This window comes from Cyphomyrmex costatus, unplaced genomic scaffold, assembly GCF_001594065.2.
Source record: "Cyphomyrmex costatus isolate MS0001 unplaced genomic scaffold, Ccosl1.0 scaffold306, whole genome shotgun sequence".
NCBI lineage: Eukaryota > Metazoa > Arthropoda > Insecta > Hymenoptera > Formicidae > Cyphomyrmex > Cyphomyrmex costatus.
In genome coordinates, this window is record NW_017277190.1 from 14,783 (window position 1) to 41,422 (window position 26,640).

At 29.5% G+C, this 26,640-nt stretch overlaps 1 protein-coding gene across 1 annotated transcript; it reads left to right on the plus strand.

Annotated features, from left to right (window-relative positions):
- The first annotated feature begins 1,623 nt into the window (after positions 1-1,623).
- Positions 1,624-8,326, plus strand: LOC108775693 (tetratricopeptide repeat protein 17). Its single transcript, XM_018542125.1, has 16 exons — positions 1,624-1,891; positions 2,085-2,341; positions 2,923-3,034; positions 3,100-3,326; positions 3,425-3,712; positions 3,783-4,120; positions 4,191-4,404; positions 4,469-4,712; positions 4,801-5,025; positions 5,166-5,346; positions 6,206-6,367; positions 6,801-6,967; positions 7,112-7,269; positions 7,476-7,701; positions 7,791-8,054; positions 8,133-8,326. The coding sequence occupies exons 1-16, from the start codon at positions 1,754-1,756 to the stop codon at positions 8,286-8,288; spliced, it is 3,357 nt and encodes a 1,118-aa protein (XP_018397627.1). The 5' UTR covers positions 1,624-1,753; the 3' UTR covers positions 8,289-8,326.
- Positions 8,327-26,640: the final 18,314 nt, after the last annotated feature.

The window sequence follows — 26,640 nt, forward strand, 5'->3', positions numbered from 1 at the left end:
GCGCATATATTTGTCATACGTTATAGAAAGATAAGACTGAAATTACCATACTTTGTGACGATCGCAATAATAACGATTGCAAGTGCTGTTACAAATTTTGTGCGACTGCGATAATAGGCGAGTTTATTGTGATCGTTACAATAACATAATTGTACAAAAGTTATATGTAAAAAGAAACATATTGTTTGCTTATATAACTAATAAAGATATTTAATTTAATTTGAAGCTGAGAATTTCTTTTATTTATACGAAAATAAAATTATCAATTTCATTTTGATTGAATTTGAAATTTGGGAAAATATGCAAACTTCTGATAACAGAACTGTAAAATATAAGGAGTTTGAACACGTAATAAGTCAATTTTCAAAAAGAATTCATATCAATTCTTGTATAATTTTTTTTATATCCAACTATAACTCTATACTCTATTCATCGAGAAAATGACCTCGGTCTGCGCATCGGAGGTGGCGTAGCGGACAAAGTGGGGATTTATTCAGTATATAGTGTATAGTAGATATGTAAATAAGGTATGCTCGGACTCAGGTATGCTCGGACTTAGAAACAAACACTGAAACAAACTGTTCGACTGTGTTATTTTCAGAATAAATAACGGAATAAATAAAATTAAATTGTAGCTTACAAGTTTTGCACGAGTAACATATAGATATTCATAATAATATACTCATGATAATATAATAATTTATAATAATGTTAATAAAATGACATTAAACATTTGTATAAAATATTTTAAAACTCTTTGATAGTTTAAAAGTGACAGGTTCTTATAATATTGCTCGTGACACATGTATAAATATTTGTTTCAATATCTAAGATAGATTATTCTTAACGCTTTTAATTCTTTCCATCCTCTATAATTTACTTTAGAAGTCAATGATAATTCGTTAAATTTTCTAGATGTCTCAATCAATCATCAAAGAAAATCATTTGACCTTTGATTGGTCTTATAATAAAGTTATAAATTAATGATAAAAAAAAGTTGAAAGCTTCTAGGTAGGTTTACCGAAATTTACGAAACGATAGTTGTTATTTATAACAAATATTAACAAATTGAAAAAATACAATATCAAATCTTATATCAGACCGTGAAAATTTAAACTTATAAATACCGATGAGACATGCCGTAACGGTTAAGCTAGATCTCGGGTGTTTCTATTGCGGGTCCACTTGCTTCTTTCAATTCTTTCAAATACTCTCAATACTTCTTCTTCGTAGTAGATTGTTGGCCCTGATCCTCCGCAACGAGGTAAACGTGGCCAAAATTACTCTCAATGCTACTGAGAGAAACCGCAAAGAAAGACCGTCCATCATCCATGGTGATCGTCATCGTCCGTAATTCTATATGCGTTATAATTAATTTATCGACAGGAAATTGATGTAGCGTAACTGAAAATTGTATCTACTGACGATAACGTATGGACGATTTCGATGGTAACAGGTAAGTAGCGCTCTAGAGGTCTCTAGTCTCTTTCGTATCATCAGTGACTAACAACTCGATTCGATATCACTGTACTTGAAGTGACGACCGCCGTCGTTGACAGCCACTGATCCGCGTCGTATCGTAATCGTGTTCGAATCATTTCGAATCGACCTGTATCATTCCGGTAGAAAATTTCGCGACGCAGTAACCATTTTCGTTCGTTTCTTGCGAAATTTGTGTGCAAAAACGTGCACGTTTTCGCAGCAATGGTCCACGCTGTTAAGTTTCTCTCGCAGACTCGGTGAGGCCTGTGGCATGTCATATGGGGTTATACCGCGGAAAATGATCCGGAGCAACGTGTCCTGCAGGATTGTCACGATACTTGCGATAATACTCGAAATCTCAGCCACCAAGCATTGGTATGTCACGGAAAATGGCAGAATTCAGCCGCAGGTGAGATTTTTCTTTTCTGAACGATTCATTGAGACACGATTCGTGGAATACGCGGAATACCTGGTTCCAATTCTTTCAGTGAAATCGTCATATGCAAATGTAAACATCACGTTATCTTTTGATGATCTAGCAATTCTTTCGATAAACATGATTATTTGGTATTGAAACTATATTTTTTTTTTCACATTTCCAGCATGACAGTGTCTTTGATATGCGTCGACCGTATGATCTTTTGGGATTTTTGGAGCAAGAAAAACGCAGGGATACAGCCGATGCAATATACAAAAAAATATCAAGGAAGGAAGTGTCCATTGACAATCAGTTTATTGGTCTAGGCATGGCTGATGCAGAAAATTCAAATTCGGACTGTTTCTCGTGGGACAAATCATTGGCTGATGTTGACGTGCACGCTAGTATAATAATCGATTATAGACTTAAAGATAGCATAGAGTAAGTTATTATAAGTCTCATATGACTATCAAGATGACTGTGTTCAGTAAACGCAACAGTTGATTAAGCTCTCGCTGCTTTCTGATAAATTCATTATGGATCTGAAGTTCTATATATACAATCACAGATAATAATTACTTAGTATACTTATTCAATTATTGATTGTATTTTCTGAATTACTACACTGAGAAAAATGTACTTAACAAATATTTATTTGAATAGTACCAACTAAACATTCACTTACAGTAATTCAATATTTACTTAATAAAAAATAGTTAAATCAATTTAATGGTTCAATCTACCAAATAAATATAACTATATTTAATAAATACTTAGTTGTTTAACAAATACTTACTATTCAAACAAATGCTTTATTTTAAAATTTAGTATATTTTTTGGGTATGTTTGAAAAACTCAACAGTTGAAATAGAGCTCAGTAATTGTTGCTCAGTAACTGTGAGTAAATGTAAAAAGACCAGTAGTATTAAGATTTCATTCACTCATTGTGTTTTCTGAATGTAATCAAGCCTATATACCTCTTTTTTGAACACTGAATGATGACATAATACTCTCTGTTACAGCCAAGCTGATTATATGTTATATAATGTGGTGGCTAATAGTAAACCAACAATTCCAGATTGTCAGAGAACATTTCCATTAGATTTCAGTATATACACATTCGAACATCTTAAAGTAGGTAGAATATTCTTTATACACAGAAGCCACAACATGTCTGTGATATCATTTTTGTTTATTAGGCAATGCAAAACCGAAAAAATCTTACGCAACATGAAGAACTCAGCTTAATGAAGTATCTACCGTTGAATATTGATCTTAATCAATTTGGTCAACAACTCGCCTACAGCTTAACTCGCAATAATACCTCATGGATATACTTGAATCTAGCGTCGATTTATTGGCGGATTATGGGAGATGCTTACAATGCTTTAGAATGCAGTCGTAGAGCGATCGTATGCGCTCCAAGGTAATGCAATATAATAAGAAATTCGTTTATATGTAGATACTAGAGAAAAGTATCGCCGAAAGACTGATCTCGTAACGAAAGCATTGTACGTGATTAAGGCAATATCGTGATATTCCTCTTCTGACTACTGCCGGCATTTTACACGCTGCAAGATATTCTGGCGAAGCCGCGATTATTTTACATGCAGCGATAGATTATAATCCAACAGAAAGTTATCATCATTTGGCGCTGGGCCATATTTACACGTCCCTCAGTGATTTTGATCGATCTGCAGCGTGTTATGATAATTGTTTGAGATTGGCACCTGACACACTAGAAGCCAAACAAATGAAATATGCCATATTATGTCATCGTTTTTTGGAAACGTCTTTGTTATTATTTGATCAGTAAGTTGATATTGTTATTTCCATTTTAAGAACAGTACTGATGAAATGTTTATGATTATAATTATTACAGACGCTTGCAGAATGTGTTATCAGAAATTCATATGTACCACGACTGGAAGGAAGAGTGGTTTAAACTTTACGAGCATATGCTATGGGAGCAAAATATTAAATCTACTACTAGAGAAATTAAGCTCGCTTTTGCACGAGAGCAGAATTTACATTTACTTGCGATAAATCCGGTTGAAAGGTCAATTAATCATATCGATAATAATATTATATTATCTTATATGAATTTGGGAGACAGGAAGAAAATAGCTGAGAACATGTTGCAGAATGTTCATGTTAGTCTTCACCTATTGAAAAATCTACAAAAACAAGTAAAGGAGCGCAGCAATCATATTACAAAAGGTACTTTTGCAACAGGTGTAGATTGAATAAATCAGGTATATAGCCAAATATCTACTTAATATTATTTCAGACATAATTACGGAATTAAATGTGGAGTACAATAATTTATTTGCATTGCCAACAAGGAGTCCAAAATATCACAATGTGGAAATTAAGAAAGGAAATGAAGATTTTGAAGCTGACTATTGGCCAAAGATATCTGACTGTGATAGTTCTATGCTAATGTTTGGAGATGGAAAGCAATACTTACCTATTTATTTATCGCCTGAAAACAAAGGTTACGCGTAAGTACTTCAAATGTTGTACTACATCATATCATAATTCTAATATATTTTTTCTGAATATTAGAACACATTTGTTTGTGAATGAATTGATTGATATAGAACCATGGAAAAAGCATCCATTACCATGGCATCCACCGATATGCCAGTCACCTAAATTATTTAATGAAAAATATTTTACGCATATGTTGCTAGATGCAACTGTGCAGCAGCATTCTCCAGACATTTCTTTGAAACCATTTCTACATAATTTAGTTCACACTGCGGATTTGGCAGAAATTGGTCAAAGAATTTTGACGGCAACTAAAGCGGTATATAATTTATTATTATTTTGAAATTATTATCCATGAAATAATTATTATATAATGTTCTGACAAAAAATTAACTATTTTAAAACAGAAAGTAGCAGCTCCATGGGTCTTGTCTATGCTTGCGAATTTACATTGGAGAATAGTAGGAAAACCTCGTTTAGCTTTGGATTGCCTCCAATTAGCATTGGAAAATGTTCCTAAAGAATTTAAAGATGTACCTTTAGTTAGTATAGCTTCGATATACCATAAAGTAGGTTTAATTGACGATGCTTTAAGAATTACGGACAAAGCTTTACAAATTAATGCTGTGGAGGTATGCAAAAAAATGTAATTTAATATTTATTATAAAAAAAGCTGCATTTTAATAAAAAATATTTTTACAATATTCAAAAAATTACTTTTTGCATTATCTAAATAAAGGAATCCTATATTTTGCATTAATTTATATTTCAGCCAATGACTAATTTTTTATTTGGTATATTATTGAATATAAAAGGAAATTACACAGGAGCTACACATTACTTGAAACAAGCATTAAGAGTGGACTCACATTTATATGATGGTAGGGCATTAATGTTATTAAAAACATTAGCCTGTCGTGAAAAATTTAATGTTATCACAGGTAATTGTCCAGGTATGTAGATGTGTGTTATTGATATTGTGGTTACTGTTTGATTCAATTTTTTATATTTTTATATTTTCACGTTATTTTTCGTTTGGTTTTTATTATCTAGTTTGTTTATGCATATTTCTATGAAAAGTGTATAATTTGTTTTTATTATGCGATGAGAATTACAGAGTTAATGATAATAAGTTAAAAATAATAGGAAAAGTAATAGAAGGAAAGGAAAAAATATAGATTAATATATTTTCTTATTTTTTTTAACTTTCATTTTACATCGGTCTGCCAAACAGTCATGTCGTATCTAATAATTTTTATTTAAATTTCATTAAACTGAGCAGTTTAATGGAATCTGCACAACAACTATACAAAAATCGTCGTAATCTTAACAATCATTAAACTTAATAATTTGATGAACAAAATCTGACTTAATTTTGACATTACCACCTTAGTATTTATAGTTTGTATGCGCTACCATCATGGATGTATTTTATTTTTTAATTGTTAATTTTTATTTAAAAAATATGTACTGAAGAGGACCTTACCGTAGGTCGAAACATATATATACGTTTTATTATTCATTTCGAATAAATTGTATAAAAAGTACACACTAAGAACTTGTGTTGGCTCATATTGGCAATTTGTTTCTTTTAATTTTTTAACTTTTTTTGTTTTTTTTTTTCATTTTATAACATTTTCTAATTTTTGATTTTTTGCGATTATTATGTTTTATTATTTGTAATTAAATTTGCATAGCATTTATTGTGTTTTTTCAGTTGATTAATTTTGTTCATTATTGATGGTACTGTGTCTTAAAAAAAAAAACGCAGATTATTGTGATGAATAATGACAAATATTGTCATAATCACAGGCTGTGAAGAACAAAGAACTAATTTACATAAACATTCTACAAACCTACCTTCTGTATTACTTACTAAGTATAATTTACAAGCAAGTGATACATTTTTGCGTAAACAACAAGTCAGGAATTGTAAACATATTAAGTACGTTTCAACAAAAACAGAAGAAACAGGTGCGTATTTTTCGCACACATATCTTAAAAGTAGATTTTTTTAGACTGTGCTATGTACTTTTTATTTCATATAATTTTGAATTTACATTTATTTTATTTTTGCTTGAAGTAAGCATATATGTATATATTTTAGTTTATAATTATATATTTTAGTTTATATGTATATAATTTTAGTTCATAATTATGTGTCTTTTATGTTAATATAGTCTTATCTTTTTATTTGTTGTTTTTCCTTATGTAATAGTATAATAAAAATTTTTGTTACTTATTTATGTCTTTTTATTATTTTACCTGCTTTAGATGTTATGTAATTTGATTTTATATGATGTGCTGTAAGATTTAATTAGATTTAATGCTTTCTTTGGTAGTATTTTTTCTCCAAACACAAATCTGTTATTGTATTTGAGTTAATAGTAGGAAACTGTTATTGTAGACATGAATTGTTGGAGTAATCACAAAATTGGATTATTGGACGTGTCATACTACAGTAAAAAAGAACATGTATATATACGTCAAGGTCTTATACATTCATTATTACTTCCTAATAGTGCAACTAAATTACATGATCCACATGTACATATGACCAGAATTTCAGATAATGTAAGCAAATAATCTCCATAATCTTCCACAAAAAAATTACTGATCATATTATGTATAAAGATAAAATTATTTTTATATTTGATATTAATTTAATTCACACAAATCTCTGAGATGGTTTATACATAAATAATTTTTATATCGAAGGACATGTTACATACATATACTGATTCATCATTTGATAAAATTCCTGACAATCAAAAAGAGTCATATTATCCAAGTAAAGATGAATGCGATGAACTCAAATATGAAGACTGGGCTGCTTCTTTATTCGTATTTCATAAATTTATACGACGAAACGTGACGTATGTAATCAGTTATTACGTAAATTATGCAAAATATATTCATACAGCACAGAAGTTTGCAGCAAGTTTACTGCAACGCTATAATGTTACTATAATATTACTGAAACATTGCAATATGGTTACAACATTGCTGGAATGATCTGTGTTACATTTCTATACATGTATATCATATACAAATTGTTTATACATTGATTTTTTAATTTCAGCATCGAAGATGAGATTGAAGCATTGGATGATGATATTCCGAATTTACAGCCAATATGTAATAAGAGTAACTCTGAAATAAGTCGTGTAACTGAGGTAGTGCAATTCTCGCAGTTACTACAATACAAAGCTGAACTTGATATGGCTGAATGGCTGATGATGATAACTGGAACGCAGAACGACACTTTGCAAGGACTCGGGACCAAAATCGCATTTGCTTTGCAGAAAGTGATTTATTAAATTCTATAATTATATATTCAATGTTATATATTTAATATGTATATAACATATTAATCATACATATTGTCTCGAATTAGCATTATGCTTCTTGGACCTTGGCGATAGCTGCATCATTTTATTGGCGAGTGGCAGGGGACAGTCGCAAAGCGCTGGATTGTATGTGGCAAAGCCTAGAGAATACTCCGAAGGATATGCAAGATATACTTCTCATAAACCTGGCGTCCTTACTTAGTTCGCAGAATTATTTCCATGAAGCCCTCGAAATCGCTCAGATAGCACTCTCAATTGGTCCAGACTTCATAATCAATCATTATGTTGTTGCTAATCTTCATGCTGCTTTGGTAAATTGAATACAATATTTTACAATTACAAGTTATATAATAAAGCAGATATTTAACTAACGCACATTATTTTTACAGGGTGATTTCGAAACTGCTGCAAGTTATTACAGATCTTCACTTGATCTCGATCCAAATTTTGAACCGGCTATTACGAGGTTGCGAGTGATACTATGTTTCTTGTTATTTGATGATAAAAAATTCGCAATGAGTGAGATATTGCGGAATATTTTGTAACACTACCTTTTGCAAATCATTAATGCGAAATAATTTGACGAAAGTGCCTTTTTACATTGTTAATATGAAAAATGAGATAAAATATACATTACAGTATTAAATATGAAATAAACAATGTTTATCGTAGGATATATTATTATATGTATCGCAATTGTATAATTTTAAAACGGAAAAAAAAGTTGAATGTGTGGTGATATAAATACTTGTTAAAGTATTACAGAATTTTATAATCGAATAAGTAAGATATATTTTCACATTGAACTTCTAAGTTTAGTATCGGCTTTTCGAAATATTTGTATCGATAAGAAAAATGAGCACATTGTTTAGATGTATTATTAATTATTTGTTATAGATATTATTTATTCTCATGAATGTGATAACTTCTTGTTACATTAGTGATCATAAAGCAATACATTATTGAAATGTAAAAATTGAATAAAAATAAATTTTGCAATGATCTTTATGTTGAAATTTATGTTTATTTATACAGGAATTGTATACAATTCAAATCTTTTATGTAACAGCAAAGAAAAATATCACTGTTATATTCAAATATATTTTTAATTCATGAAGCATCGCGAGTACAAAATAGATCAATCAATCAGAATAGTTTCGAATCGCCTCCGCCTTCCGCACGTGCGGCATTTGAACCACGCGCGGTGAGGTGAGGGGGACAGCGGAAGGCGGAAGCTATTCGAAAATCGGCCGAAAGTTGCAAACACTTTATGTATGGCATGTTTACTTTGTACTGGCACCTTTAATTAATATATCAGCTACTTTTCATGATAATATATCAGATAAGGTCTAAATGTTTGAGTATCCTTTTTTGAACATGGCTTCAACTTTTCACTTTTATGATATGATTTTTTTCGGATATCACTTACCTTTTAGAGTACAAATATATCACAATATATAAAAATAGTGAAAGAGAAGGGTGGGGGTTGATGGGTCAATGATGGTGAAGGTGTGTGAGGGGATGTTAGAAAGTTTTAATACGGCCTTGAATGCGGACAGAGAAGTAGGAGACTTTTTTTAATTTTTTATTAAAATCATCACTCTTTGACCGTTTGTGTCTCCAGAACGGCGCTTGACCGATTTAAAATTTTTTTCAGCTCAAATTACTCGTGGCGATGACGCCTTTCGGGACATATAACGTTCGATTCAAATTTTTTCATATTTTAGTAGTTATATATGCTTCACATTAAACGCGTATACATATATGTATAATACATGCATATATATATATATATATATATATATATATAATATACTATAAGCGTATTAATAATTATCACTATGTGTGTGACAATCTTTGGTCTTATTTAACTGAAGTCTTATATATATTAGTCTTATTTAACCGAATACTGCATCGTATCGTGTCGGTAGTGTGACAGTTCCATCGAGTTGAGTCCGTGCAATCGTAGCACCGTGTCGGACATGATACCTCGCGTCGATAAAGTACGTGTGTGATGATTCGGTCAGCTGGTCATCTCCGTAAAATCGCATAGACACGTCACAGCTATCATCTACACGGTGAATATTTCGGTGATTGATTATGTAGAAAATTGAATTAATTGAAATATTATTAACAAATCGTTATTATAAAAATAACGGCATAGCGCAAGGTTGGGAAAGTTACTTTTTAAGTTACTCACAAGTTATTTTTTTTAGTTTCCTTATATGTTTGTTATAGAAATTGAGTACAAAAAGTAATACAAAATTAAAGCAAATGATAAGATATAAAAAATAAAATACCCGAACTAATTGTACATATACTCTATTTCTATAATAAAAAGTAATTTATATTTGTAAGATAACTTTTTCAATCTTGTGGCACAGTATAATAACTCTTTCAACAAAAACCGTGATGACAACGTACCGTAACGGTCAAGCTGGATCTTGGGTGTTTTTATTATATACAATAAAAAAAATTGTCTGTGAATTTATATACGTATGTAAATTTTTAATTGAGCGCCGACTTGAAACGCAAGCTCTACTAAATTATCGCAGTAATATCACGAGTTAAATTGACTAACAATTTAACAATTTTTGGTGCTCTTTGGACATCTTTTAGATCTTAATAATGTTGAAAGACATATTAAAATATATAAATAACTCTTCCATTTCCTGCTTATATTTGGTTATCGAATAATAAAACTCCTATAATTTCGTGGAAAGTATTAAAAAAAAATTTTTTTAATCTCTTATAATGTAGACATAAAAATATTGATATAATAATTATAATTTCTTAATAATTTACAGAAATATAGAAAGCCAGATTTTTTTTGATTAAGCGTTTTCATCTTGTAAAATTGTTTATTGCTATATGTGATTAGGATCACATCTATTTTATTTGTAAATTTCAAATTTTTAGAAATCTTTAAGTTAACAAATATTATTTGTTAGTTTATAATTTCAATAAAAATCATACTTTGTAAAATATTACACTCACAATCAGTCACATACATAATAATTCCATGAAAATAATAAGAATATATTTCATAAAAATATTTTATTTTCATGGAATATTTACTTAACATACTTTTATAGCATTACGGTATTACAATTTAATTGTATAAATATTAATTGTTTTACTTAATTACATTCATTACACGTTACAATTCCAAAGAATGACAAATATTGTAATATATTTTCAACTAGAAATAATTATTGCTATAAATAATTTTAATATATCCATTAAATTATATTGTAATAATTAATCATTAATAGTTGTAATACTCTTACATGTCTTTGAATTTGAGACATTCACTCCTTTTGTGATGGTTTCCAGCGTTGAAGCATGATGTATCATGGAAGCCCCACGATAGTCGCTGTCACACGCACAAGAGTGTTATTTCTAATCTTGTGCAGTGGCCAGCAGCTGTATTGGGGTCCAATATATTGCCCCATATTGCATCTTAAGGTATTCTAGTCAGTTCCGTTCAATTGGACTTGATTTGATTCACGTGCCTAGACTCACACGAGATGTTTTTATATTTTTTATTTATTTTCGTTTTACTTAAATAGTAATATAAATAACAATTATCTAAAGAAGTATTCAAATATAACGGCACATCTTCAACAATTGAAATTAAATAATGTCGACAAAATTAACCAGGGCATTAAAAAAGCTCCTTTTAACAGAATCACTCATATGCATATGGGCTCGAAGAAAAGCATTTTCAATTATTTTCTTGGGCCTCTCCTTTGAGGGGCCACTTGACATTTGCTCGGTTACTTGGTGGGCCAGTCCGCTTCTGCATGTAGGCCACTCAATATCTGAATAGACATCTTATTATAATACACAATATGACGTCATCGTAATTAGCCATTTCCAATTTGGCATTTAACACGTTTAATTTTACTACACCTTTTGATTTTATTCAATGTCGATTTAATGCATCTTTATCATCGTTTTCATCGATTGTCATCACATAAAATCGTTAGAAAGATTGAGTAGTAGTCAAGGATGTATAAGCGTTACAGATGAATAAATGAAATATATGAAAGTGCAGCTGCTTCTATGTAGTAACCGTTAGAATATCTTTCTTTTTCTTTCACATTCATACATAACTTCGATAACCAACAATAATAAGTAAAGATATGCAAATCAAAATTTGTTAATTTAGAATAAAATAGAATTTTATTTCTTTGTTCGAATCTTCAAATTGAACGGAATTGATAAAATTTTACTCGAATTGAATCAAATTAAATTAAAATGAATTATCGTTAAAACATAAATTTTAATCAACAATATAATTATTTGCTCTTCATTAGGTTAAATTTTAATATATAGATAATAAGAAAGATTTTTATCTATTTTTAACTCTTATTAGCAGGAAGTATAATTTTATAATATTTTTAATATAGGTAAATCGTATTCGAATCTTTTAGATTCAAAATTTTCAAATACAAATTCGATTTGATTCATATTCGAATAGTTCACATATCTCTATTAATCAGATCGACTTAAAACGTTTATTTATTATTCATCTAAGTAAAACAAATTTTTTAACTATCTTATGTTATTATATTAATATATAAAGTCGCTGTGCAAATACGATTAGGTAATGTAAACATATTCGGTTTTGTTTTTTATTTGTTTGATCGTTCCTGCCGTTGTATCTCTAGTTTTTAGAATTGAAAGAATGTGCTTTCGACCAGTTTTAAAAGTAAGTAACACGGTACAAAGAATATCAATGAAGAGTACGCGGTGTCGCGATAAAGTAAGCTGTGGGGACTGGCCATCTGGCGATTCTATAGGCCGATAGGACAATTCAGCTCAAATACAAAATTCATCATATTCGATCTTCTTAACCGTGTATGTCTGTACGACAAACCTACTGCCGTTTGCGAAGCGTTACGCTAAAACCCATTGTCTATCGTTTAATGCCATCCCGTTAAGAAAGTCGATCTACTATAGTAATTCGGCGATGTCGGCAAAAATTATCGACATTACGATGCTAAAAGTAATTTCCCGCTATTAATATCGAATAGCAAGGTCGGCCTTTTAAGAATGACGATCGAGATAGAATCGCCAAGTTGTCTGCGATTTTGCAAAGTTACATTGTTCACCACACGGAAATAAAAATTACTCACATATCCTAAAGGTGGCACATATTGGAGTTTCTTAAATTAAAATAAATTCGAATGTTAAGTGTTCCAATAGTATCCCTTATTGCGGTCGTAGATCGAAATAGAATCTGTAGAATCTAGAATGATGGCCAGAAGGTTCGTAGAATTATAATATAGATCTATGGCACCAGCTGACGTATTGTTCTACTCATTATTGTTCTTTTATTCACTTTGTGATATATCCTCCACGTTGAAAGGTGTGGTAGATAATATTTTCCGAAGCAATTCTTGGCGACACGTCGATGTTAAAGTTGAAATATGTTCTTCAAATCGCTGGGTCGACGAAAGAACAAGAAATCGTGGAACTTTACGAATTGCACTGCCGAAGGATTCCTCTTGAGGTAGTCAATCGTGATGATACGAGTCCGCGAGGAGGAAGTTCGCGCGAAAGTCAATCGGAAAACGCTCGCATTTCTTCCGTCCACCACCGGTCGAGCACTACTGCCAATACCTTCCTAGTTCACCCTTGGTTATATAGCGCGATACCACGTGGTCATCTAATCCATCGACCAATGGAATGGTGGCTTTAGACAAGAGGGGCCAATGGACGTTCTGCTTTAAGGCAGCAAGACACGTGTTCTTCGGAAATAAGGGCACAGGAATTACGAGCTAAATCGTATTTGCCTTGCTGAAGTTGGCCGATCGAATGGTAGCGGTCTGTCTGCACATCTAATCGTCGTTGCCAGTGTTTTCCGTTATCTAGATAAAATTATCTATAGATAATCATTATACATGAAGAAATGGCTTTATCTTTATACCTAGATTATCAAGACTATCTTACCTTAAATTAAAAAAAATGTTATCTTCTTCAATTTATCTAAGATTGTAGAAGAGTATTGTAAGAAATTTCTATAAACAATCAACCTCCAGTAGTATGTAGTAGTGATGAGGATTTTTTTCACGATATAGACAAAAAAATTAGGATTAGTTCGACACCAATCATTCAAAGCAACATTGAAGTACTTTCATATTTAGAAAATATAGTAAATCAAAAGGATTAGATATTTTGAATTTATATCCACACATTAAACAAATTTTTTTTTAATATAACACGTCATTGCCATCATCAGCGCCAGTAGAACGTCTTTTTAATTGCGGACAACAAATATTAATTCCACGTAGAAACCGTTTATCAGATGATATATTTGAAAAACTTTTATTTTTTAAAAATAAAGATTTATAAAATATGATACCTTTTTCTCATAATTAATACAATATTTATAAAATATTTATAAAAATATGAATATATTTTTTGTATCCTAAATCGTTTTACTACCTAATAGTTACTTAAAAACAAAATCATCTTAAAAATTATTAAGATAACAATTTGTTTAATTTCATCTTTTATCTAGATTAATGTAAAATTGATCATCTTTATTTTATTTTTGTGTTATTTATTAAAATAAATGACACAAAAATTATTTTCTGTATCTAGATAATTTTTAATAATCTAAGCGCAAAACTCTGATCGTTGCTGTATCATCAATCTTGATAAATCGTATATCTCTATCGTATTATTTTTGGAGGCATTTAAAGTAATAAAATTATTTTCGTCTACAACTACATTGTTACAATAAGACACTTGCTCAAAAACTGCCGGATACGTTGTAGCAGTTATAACTGTGCATAGGTCATTGCGATCTCCTCGGATTTTATATACATTTCACGTGAAGACATTTTAATTTATTTGATCTTCAAAGAACCTAAACATAATTCGATTCTTGTACCAAAAGGTTCATCTTCAGAGCAGAGTACCGTCCCCGTTGCGATTTGGTTCTTTTCATTTTAAGGGCAATTGCGACGTTGTATTTTCGCCGATTGTGCAAAGCCTTCCTGCGAACTTATATAAGAGTTTAGACTCTGACATGACCGCGTTGTCGTTTGTCACAGCCGATGGTTAGCTGGTGATGCTCGTAGTGGTGGTGTTTAATGATATTGTGAAGAGGTGAATCCCTAAAACGTACCCCACATACATACCGACGTGAAGCAAGTATTCCGTTCGGTAAGTAGTGGGATCCGGCATTAGGTCGACCTAATTTGTGCATCTTTCATCGCGTTTGTAACGATCGTGACGATCGTCATGACGGTCACACATAGCACCGATGATTTCCGTGCACACTGTTTCTTCAGGATCAAATCAGTTTTTATTTTGCAATTCCACTGTATATTTACGCATGTAAATACATTTTCCATATGCTTACACGTTAAAAAATTAATACAACGTAACACTCTTATTACATGCATTATACAAACAACGTGCAAAAACAGTAAATGATCATTTAATTATCATTGATTATCAATTTTCCCGTTGTTACTTTACTGACATGATACGTATCAGCAATTTATACATATTAGCCTAAAATAAATTTCCTATTTCCTAATTCCTACATAAATGTGCGTTCGCTTATCAACACAAATATAATGTAGGAAAGAATTAAAAGCATTGCCGCGTTTATAGTAATTTAAAATTATATACAAACCTTTTTTTATCTATACATCTTTTTTATCTTTACATCACAATATGCCATTTAATATTTTAAATTGTTATTGTGCTATACACAATTATGGCAGATAGGAAATTTGCTGATTTTGCGAAAGAAATGTACATTAATACCTGCATTATTATCAAATTACTGAGCTGAATGAAACTCGAACATGTCATTACTTGCGCGATACAATTATGTAATACATAGTTGGAAAACGTATGTATATATTTAACACATTACACGTATTCGAAACGGTTCAGTAAAATTATATATTATGTTAATTTAACAAGAAATATATCAGAAAGTGCAGAAAGTAGCATAAACATTATGTATAAAAATTAATATAAAAAATTATGTCACTTTGATATAATTTAAAGCGATTATGGAAACAAAATTTTTCAATAAAATTAATATTTATTTATATTAAATTAGCAACACTATATGTATATTAATCTTTTATTCATTTATCTTAGAATTTATATTTTAAAATTACATTATTAAATAGTGAAACGTAATAAACTACTTTATAATTTCACAGTGTTGAGCTGACCTTTTTCTGTCCGTCCGTCTGTTCGTCAGCAAGAAACGGCTTAACTTTTTCAAATTCTGTTTTCGACAACATGTGTTCCACCTAAGCAAATCAATTGACCATATAAGGGGTCAAAGGTCAAGATCAATTTTAACAAAGTTCTTCCAATAGTTGCAGGCTTTTCGTTGCACTACTTAATTATATCCGTTCGAAGGATTAATTTTCATATTATGTTCATTTACTCATAAATTGTGATTTTAATTTTAAAAAAATATTAATTTAACATAAAATAACATAATTACATTGTCTTAAAGATACTCAAATATGTTAAAAATTCAACACAAACGAATTTAACAAGAACCAATTTTAACACAAGGACAAAATGTTTTTTTTTTGCATGATATTAAGTAAATGTTGATAAAGACTAAAAAATCGTTGCTTTCTATGCGAGATTATATACAATTAAAGGTACAATTTCACGAGCTGCTCAAACTGGCCGTTTCAGCGACGAAAAGGATCCAAATTGACGCTTAATATTCGTCAATTTTAACTATGTGATCTTTTTTGTCGTTGAAACTACCGGTTTGAGCAGTTCGTGAAAATCTACATATGACTGCGTGTATTATGTATTTATTGTATCAGAACTATATAAATCTTAAAGTTAGTACACGGAAAAAACAACCATGATTGATTCTCATATAATAATTCTTTAATAACAAAAACTCCCGTACAATTCAAAATTAACTTGGAAAGAAAATTTTTTATTGTCTCTGAAGAAGGCTCAAAATTGAGCCGAAACATGTAAGAATAATTTTTGCAATAAATAAGTTTTGCTTGATAAATATCAGCGATTGCGTGAAGTTATCTGCGCCTGACTCCTAGTGCCCTTTTTCTTTCCAAGTTAACCATGATTGAATTAACGTGATATATTTGATTAAGCAAATTTTGATAGAAGTAAAGAGAATTTCTGGTTATTGTAATCAAATATTTGGTTACGCAACCAAACCATTTAGATATGATAATAGTTAGAATTTAGTTAGTGCGTATGTAGTAATAATATCCAAATATAAATATCTTATAGTTGTTGTGACTACGAGGGATAAAAAGCAATGGTTGGTTTGTCGTGACATATGTATGGTGAAAAAAGTATTGATAGAATTAAACAAAAGTTCTAGTTACCATAATTAAAGAATCTGGTATTCGTACCATAATATTTAGATGCAACACCAACATAGTGTAGATCTTGCAAGCAAAAAAAATTGGTTAAATCTGATCTAAGGGATACTAAATCAATAAAATGTAATGTGTTATCAGACTCAGATTGTTAGAATTTTTTATTGATTTTAATTCTAATAATATAAACTGTATTTTTATCTTTGAGTCTTAAATTGCTCGTTTTTACTCAATACTAACAAAAATTAATTAAAATATTTTAAAATTCTACCTAAAAGTCCATAAAAATCGAACCGGAAAATGCATTTTTACATTTTCCATTATAGTTCGACACAAGTAAAAGATACGTCAAAATGGTCTGAAGCAAAAATAAAGCAAATTAAATGATCTTTCGAATGGAACCGTTGGTTTTATGATCGGATTTTATTTACGCCTTATAGAGAACAAAAACTGCAAACAGGTCCGATTTAGACCACTTTCCCCTATCATACTACAACTAATAATTTGGTTGTTTTAACCAGGACGTACCATATGTTATCTGATTGCCGTAACTAGAATGCGTGCCACCAAATTTGTCTGGTTATATCAAACAGAATGTAAGTAACCAAATTTGTTTGGTTGTATTAATGAAAATTTTAGATCATTTATTTTTCACCAAATAATCAAGTTATTATAGCCAAATTTCAGGTTAATTCAATCAATTTTTTTCCGTATACAAATCAGTATTACATAATAAGCAAAAATTTTCACAAATCTGCACAGAAATATAGAATCCCCATGGTGCGGAACATCGATGCAAGGCACAGATAGCAAGGTTCAGCCGCTTTGGCTACATTTGGCGTGCAATACTGCGCAGTTTTTGATTATAAAGCGTAGATGATGAAAAGTTTGATAATTTTTGTGAGAAATTAGACCGAAAGCTAAACAGAATTAGGAAATATATTAATTTTCTTATTTGATAAGGTTTTTTTCGAAAAATTATTTTTAAAAACAGAGATATTCATAAGCATTAATTCATAGCTCATTAAATATTCAATGAATATTCTTCAAGGATTGATAGCTTATCTCGTTTAATCCATTACGGCTTTTGTAGAGCTAATTTAATTTAATATGCAATGTGAGAACTATTTGTCGCACGCTACAATTGTAATTTTCACATCCTAGAAAATGTAGGCCAGTCATAATTTGGGGCACCATGGTCTTAAACGTTTTTCTATATATATATATTTTGACAAAATTATTATTTTATATCCTTGAAGTTTCAACTCAATCTCGATTCTGGCGGTACAAACCCAGGCAGAACAACAAAGTTACGATAACATAAAAAAAAACGTTAAAATGAACCGTTACCGATTGAAAAATGACTTTTAGTAGTCATTTTGGTGCTATTTTGACTTCTGCGTGATAACTTTTCTGGTCTGCTTGAGGAAGGCGCGCTTGCTTGTGAGAAAGATTTTATCAGGATAAGCGAACAGTCGAACTAAATGCAAAGAGGATATATAAAATACGCATGATGGAAAATGAAGGACTAGGACGCCGACTTTACGCCCTTGTATCCTCCATGCAAAGGGGGTACAACGAGGTGAGAAAGGAGCGTCGCGCGGGTAACACTAGCCGAGTAAGCTTCGGACACTTTTTAGGATTCACGGCTTATCACCCCTGGCTCCTCCGGCTTCCGTCTGCCTGGGTCTGACTGTCCGCCACGGACATACACTACTCAGACTCGTTCTACGCAAGAAACTTCTTAACTTACATCTTATTTACCGCTCGCATTACTCTAAATCGTATAGTGATTTCGTTCCGTTCAACTGCCGTCGCTTCGCGACTCAACGATAATAATCCGCTGTGCTACCAATAGATTGCTTAAGCGCCTTTCTCAAATAAAATTATAAAATCCTGTATTAAACTTACTGTAATTAAAGGTCTGTTTTCTATAGCTGAACTTGTATACACTTGTCGAACTTAAAGTGAAATAGATGTATGTTCGATATTTTTTTTGCTAAAGCGAGAAAAGCAATTTTAGTGTAATTTAATCCAGAAACAAAAACAGGTCTTAAGATTATTGAAATAAAGATTTAAATGGAGAACACGTTAAATCAAAGACACAAACTTAAATTTTAACAAAGTTTTATCAATTGCATCAGGAATGTGTACATGATCGAGTCATTCTGATTAATCTAATTCTCTAAGTGTTAAATTCGAAATAAGTATAATTGACTATTTATTAAAAAGTTTGTGTCATTACTTATCGTACAAATTTGTTATAATCAACGTTCAAATTGCGATCTGTATTACTCGTTTCTTATAGTCTTGCAAAATTGTATTTCTTTAAATTTAAATAGTATTATAATAAGTAGCCAAGTAGATGTATTACTTTCAGATTTATCTTTCTCAAAACTCATTCTTGCCTTTTTGGAAAGAAACATGTTTGTATCTAATGATTTTTTGAACGTTGCATTTAATGGCGTAACTTGCAATAAATGATACAATCTTTTTATATTTCCTGCAGAAAGTTATCACTAAAATTAAAATTACACAGATTTCAAGGTAGAATTTTGGAGAATTCATCATTTATCGTTAAAATTAAAATTATGATTTGTATAGGACATTGTGAATATATTTGTTCATTAAAATTTTATTTCATTTTTGGTGAAAAAGATAAAATTATCGAATAACTATCTTTTTCACGAGAAATCATCTCACTGATTGTACCGTGACTGAATATATATTACATTTAATATAATTTACTCTTACATTAGTAAAATCTTCTCATATATTCTGTAAAAATTTGTCACTAAATTTAAGGTCACAATTTAGAAGATCGAGACAGAATTTTGAAAAACTTTATAAAAAAATTAAAATCACAATTTATAGGACATTGTAAATGTTCATTTGTTAAACTTTTACGTAGTGAGAAACATAAAATCGTCAAATGGTTAATAAGTAAACCTACCCAAGTATTACACTCCGATTTTGATGAGTTTTAAGTACGTTTAAGGGGTGTTTCACCCCTTAAAAGTGCGTATGGGCCCGTGTAAAACAATACGTGTCGTTTATTTTTATCTGAGGAACAACATACTAAAAACTCATCAAAATCGGAGTGTAACACTTGGGTAGGTTTACTTGTAAGTAGCTTAAACTTTATTTCTTTAGCATAGGAAACGATTCAATCATATTTAAATAATACTTATATAGTAATGATAAATAATTATAAATAGTTGCATTATGATACTTAAAACAAATATAAGATACTTAACATATATTTAGGTATAACATTATTAATAATTCGTTCTATTTATTAGTTTTTGGAGTTAATTCTTCGTAGTTGAATTTGTTGATTATATAAGCACCCACCTTAAGTTTATGTCATATTTCATCTTAAACATTTATAATGAAATAAGACAGAAACATAAGACGGTTTGCTTATGATATACTTTCCTCTTTGGTCAGTTCTTGTCTCTTTGGTTCCTCTTCGAATCTTCACATGTCGTAACTTTTCTTAACTTATAATAATAATAAATGTGTGTGACATCGCTATATCCGCAATAGGAAGTTTAACCTTTTGACTACATGCGTTATACACATATTTTTTGAGACGCTTACAGTAAAAATAAATCAAATTTTAAATGAATAATTGTTTAGAACTTCCATTGATTTCTAATATTATTATATTATTTGATGTAAATTAATATAGAATTTATAAATCAGTGCGATATATTATATTATAAAAAAATCTGTTATGTTTCTGTCTTTGTCAGTAATTTTTTTAGCAAAATTTTCTGCATATTGTAACCAAAAGGTTAAAATTAATAAAAATCTAAATTTAAACAATAGTAAAAATAAATCAAATTTTAAATGAATAATTGTTTAGAACTTCCATTGATTTATAATATTATTATATTATTTGATGTAAATTAATATAGAATTTATAAATCAGTACGATATATTATATTATAAAAAAATCTGTTGTGTTTCTGTCTTTGTCAGTAATTTTTTAGCAAAATTTTCTGCATATTGTGTAACCAAAAGGTTAAAATTAATAAAAATTTAAATTTAAACAGTTTATTCATCTGTTAATCACGTATGCCCTACGCCCATATGATACTTTACAAAGCGTTTTTATTTACATATGAATATGATTAAGAATATAATACCTCTTCTCTAAGTAGTACCGTAACATTCATATCAAGGTTGTCCGAACATACACTTTTGTATTATTTGGATAAATTTTTTGATATTTTATCCTTGTGTCAACAAACTTATTAATAGTGTTACTTTGTTAAAGGCGAAACACATAATATTGAAGAAATTGCATAAAAAAATTTAAAGCGCATTCTATAAACAGTTTGAAAATATGTTATAAGTTCATCGACTATAAAAGTCATCAGTTATGTAGCTTAGATGACCTATTATAAATTATCGCAAGAGAGTTAACAATATCAGGTTGGGGACATTTACATTATCTATATGCAACGTGTTATCTAATATGTCGAAGACGTAGGATGTAAGTAAAGCTCTCTTGTACAATATATGCAATCTTGCGTAACGATTTATGACACACACATACATTTCGCATATTATTTTTTAAAAAACAAGTATATGCTCAGATTGTTTCAAAATTATTACTATATCTTTGTAATAAAAGTGTTTGGTTGTGATACAGTAGATCTATTTGTAAAGAAAATGTCGAAGACATTTATTGCAATGTTTCAATTACTTAATATTTTTGTGTAAGTTTTAAATTTAAATGTAAATCAAGCAATTGTCATTTTGAAATTAATTAAAAAAATATAATTTTTATATCTATTTGATTATCTGAAGCTCAAAAGATCCACTTTTCCTTTTCAATCATTTAGGACTCAAAGGTTTTCGATATTTTGACATTTTTGAAACAATAAAACTGTCTCCAAATTTATTAAAGGATTTTTTTATATTCCTTCTGTGTGTGTGAGTGTGTATGTATGTATGTATCTAGAATGATCTTTGTATAGATATACGAGTACAAATTTTATCATTTCTTTATCAATTATCTAAAGAAAAAGTTATTTAACATTAGGCCCCAAATACAATACATTTCATAATATTCTGTGTATCATTTTAACATGAAATTTGCAAGCATTATGCAAAAAACAATTGTTTCGTCGTAAAATGGTCAATGTTAAACAATATGTATAAATACGGGCGCAACTTCCGCGATTTTTTATTAATTGACTTTAAAACAGTATTATATTTAACAATAGGTCTTAAATACAGTACACTTCAAAAGATTCTCTGTATCATTTTAATATAAAATTTATAGACATCGTGCAAAAAAAACAATAATTCCGTATTGAGACAATTGGACAAGTTCTAACGCAGCTTTTGCCATTTCTTTCTGAGTACCTTAAAAAGGGTTATTTAACAATAGGCCTCGAATGTAACATAGTTCCGAAGACACTCTGTATCATTTTAACATAGAATTTATAGACATTATGCAAAAAATAGTGGAGTACTGTGATTAAATGATCATAATGTCTCAAGGTGCGTCGCGATTCTTGACAATAGCATATTTCAGCATCAAGGTCGAACAAGAAAAACGAATGCTATTAGCGTAAAAAAATATGTTAACTTTGTAATAGAAGACGATTTCTACGCCAATGAGATTGACAAGGCTTCTCATACAGGGAAGAAGGGATTAATCCCGTTTACTTCGTGCAGATTTAAGGTTTCTTGTGCAACACTCTTTGCATCTACGCATGCATGTAACGGTCTTTATATGCGTTTATATACACATAGTCACCGAAATAAGTGTATGTCCCTTTCAAGCAGTATCTTATGACAGTCTAACAATCAGGCTCTTCAATCACCTTTTATCTCTATTTAACTGTCGAATACTTTTAACATATTATAATTTATGATTGCGTACCAAATCTGTTAACAGTATACTTTCATTCACTTTAACATTTACATAACACTGAACATTGACCTTTTCTGTATTTTTTTTGGTGCTTTTTTAATACCTTGTTTGTATATTTCATATTTGCGAATGTGAATAGTCGCTTCCAATGTATTTTCGTTTGCTGAACATGAATCTCTTACTTAAATTTGGTTATTAGTTCGCATTTCTAAGAAAAATGGCATCAAAGATACAAAAATCGATTATTTTTGACGTTTTTTTTATCTATTGATTGAAACAGATATTTGTTATATCATTGCTATTTCTGATTAATGTTTCCTCAGATAGAAAATTAATAACAGTAATGTCACAACTAGATAGTACTAATAATATTGTGAAAACAAATTAATCACCAACTATATTATTTTTTTAAAATAAACTTCTCATTTTTTTAATGTCGAAAACTATTAAATCGTAAATGATTGAAAAAGAAAAATGAATCTCTCTTTCTCTCTCTCTCTCGTCTCTCTTTTGTGAACTTCAACTTCAGCTAATTAAATAGATGTCAAAATTGCATTTTTTAATTATTAAAATGAAATTTGTTTTAATTATATTTCAATTTAAAGCCTACACAAAAATATAACATACAAAATTAAAAAATTGCAGTAAATGACTCTGATATCTTTTCTTATCAAAAAAATAGATTATCTATGTGAATATGGTATATTCTAACCAAAAAATCTTATTATAATAACAGCAATGAAACAATTTGGATATAAATGTTCTTTATAAAATAATATAACAAAAGAGAGAGCGAGAGAGAGAGAGAGATATTACCATTTAAAATTATTTTTTGGAATATTGTATTTCAATATAAATTTTTTCATGTTACTTAAAATAGCAACTATAATGATAGTAGCAAATTTCAAAGGATTATATCTATTTATTAACTTTGAAACTATAACTATCAATAACTCTGTTCCGATCAGAAATTTGCTAATTGATCAAATTTAACTCTAATCAATATTCACGGGTCTAATGGATCTGAACATTTTCTTTGACTACATTGCAAATTGTTTATAACATGGTTTTCACAGTCTTACATAATTTTATTTCTCAAATTTTATTAAATATAAAAAAGTTATCATCAATCTAAATTTATACCATATTGTCTTCGATTTTGACCTTTGTAATGAAAAAAAGTTGTTTTATATAATTCAATTACATTGAATTATATATTAAAGAATATATTTTATATATTTTTTACCGTATTTATATATATATTTTAGCGAAACTTTCCAAAATAGATATCTGCACTTTCGTTGTCTGTCCAACGATAATTTTACGAAAATTACAAGTTTATAAGATTCAGAAAAAGCAAACATTTATATCAGTTTTCTTGTAAAACTTTACAAAATCAAATTTTCTAATTCTTATTTTGTATAGACATAGAAATAGTAATTACTCAAATACCTCAAAACATTTTTTTAAATTTAACATAAATTATATATTTTTTAAGTAATAATTAAACAAGTTTGCAATATAATACGAACTTTTACATTAAATTATACAAGAAATAATATATATTTTTATATTTTACCGAACTTTGCAGAATATATATTTGCACGTCGTTTTTATACAATAATCATAATTACGTATAGATCTTTTCAATTTTAATCTTCATTTAATTATATACAACAAATTCTACAAGTACTACAGATTTCTTTTAACAGAATATTTCTTTTTAATTTAACTTAAATAATATTTTTTGAATACTTAACAATAAGAAAATAATCGTATGTAATTACATTTCTTGAAGAAAGAATATTTTTGCTACATTTCGAATAATGTAATGTAAAATGTAAAATAAGATTTAATATTTAAGCAATGTAAATGTAATAATGAAAATACAAACTTATTTGGTATTTATTTTCAACTACAAAATATTCCAAAATAAATTTTTAAAGGAAAATATTACAAGAAATCAAAATTAGCATTATATTTCTTAGAATACGTAATTATTCCTAAAATCTATATTATAGTGAAAAATTAATGTTTGTATTCCATATTATTGGCAAAATGATTAAACAATATCGTAGATTTGTTAGCTTTGCGTTACAAACCGCTTTGTAAATTTTAGGCCTACGTGCGCGATGATATATCTTAACAAAACATCTCGTATTTCGGTAAATATTGTAAATTAAAAAAAAAATATTATATCAATCTCTTTGTGAAATTTTGTAGAATCTTATTATCTAATTTTCGTTTTGAGTAGGTATCAAATATAACTGTTAATTATAAAAAAGTTATAGAGTTTGTTTGAAAATAAGTAAATAAGTTTAAAAATATGGGTACATTTTTAGATTTAACTTGAATTATATAATACCTCTTTTAGCCTTAATTGAACATTAATTTACGTGAAAATGTATAAGTAACATATAGTGTAATTTTTTTGGAAATTTAGAGAAAATTAATTGCACTTAATCTTTAAATATTTTAATCTTAAAATTGAAATTTTAGTAATGACAATTACATATAGATTTTTCAATTTTAATTTGCCATTGATTATATCTAATAAATTCTATTCTATGCATATAACAACTGTTTTATTTTTGTTTACGACTTAATATAAATATAGCCATACATAAAAAATACATTTTAATATTTTAATATTACTGATACATTCTTAATATCAAATATTAAGTATGAAAAGACAACTTTCATACGCTAAAAAATGTGTTATAATATGAGATAATTAATATACAACTGAAATAGTCAACAAACATTACTAGATTTTATTCTATTTACATGCTTTCAAAGTAAAAATTAATTTTTTTAACAATAATATACCATGCTATACTGAACAAACTAGAAATTATTAATGGTGATTATCAAAAACAGTAATATGTAAATGTAGAAATCTTAATACTTAAAATTATAGATTTTTTACATTCGTTGCATAAACTTAACAATAGTTGTCTTAATAAGACAACTATTAAACGTATTTGAGAATCGTGCGTAATTAAATAGTTTTCATAAAATAGTAATATAAATACCAATACAAATCGCGGTTAATAATTTTACTTAAAAAATTTTTTTACATCGATCCACAAATGGAGAAACAACTTTTGATCAAGTAGCAAAAGATTGCGAAGGATCAGACGCCGCCGGGTCGAAGATTTTTGAGATTCTACGCGGTCCACGTTTGCCAATTGCGATGAGATAATCACCAAGACATACGGGATTAAATCGCGTGCTCAAGGAAAGTTTAATACGTACCTAACGGCGAAGAAATCACTAATTTTCTATGTGGACACGAAACAACCAAAGCCGCATTCGAAGTCGATCCCGAGCGACGGGCAGGCAACTCCGTCCGACGGGTACGCAGCGATAACGATTTTCGGCGCAATCATACGTCGATGATCGCGCGGCCTAATCGCAATAGAAATAGGACAGAGGAAAGGAGATCCGCTAATGATCTCCCGCGGATCCGCGCTTTTTCCAGAATAATTGACATAGCGGATGCTCGCGAAGCGACTGCCTGTATAGGAGCTCGTGGCAGATCAATTTGCCAGTTTCTCGGAGTTTGCCCTGCCATCTGGTACGCAGATGCAGCACTAGTGGCTTTTATATTGTTCGAAATAGAAAATATTT

Excerpts from the sequence above, each read along its gene's own strand:
- LOC108775693 (XM_018542125.1), top strand. The coding sequence starts at position 1,754 with ATGTCATATGGGGTTATACCGCGGAAAATGATCCGGAGCAACGTGTCC. Across the intron at positions 5,026-5,165 it reads TACAAATTAATGCTGTGGAG|CCAATGACTAATTTTTTATT; the intron begins GTATGCAAAAAA and ends TTTATATTTCAG. Across the intron at positions 6,368-6,800 it reads AACAAAAACAGAAGAAACAG|ACATGAATTGTTGGAGTAAT; the intron begins GTGCGTATTTTT and ends CTGTTATTGTAG.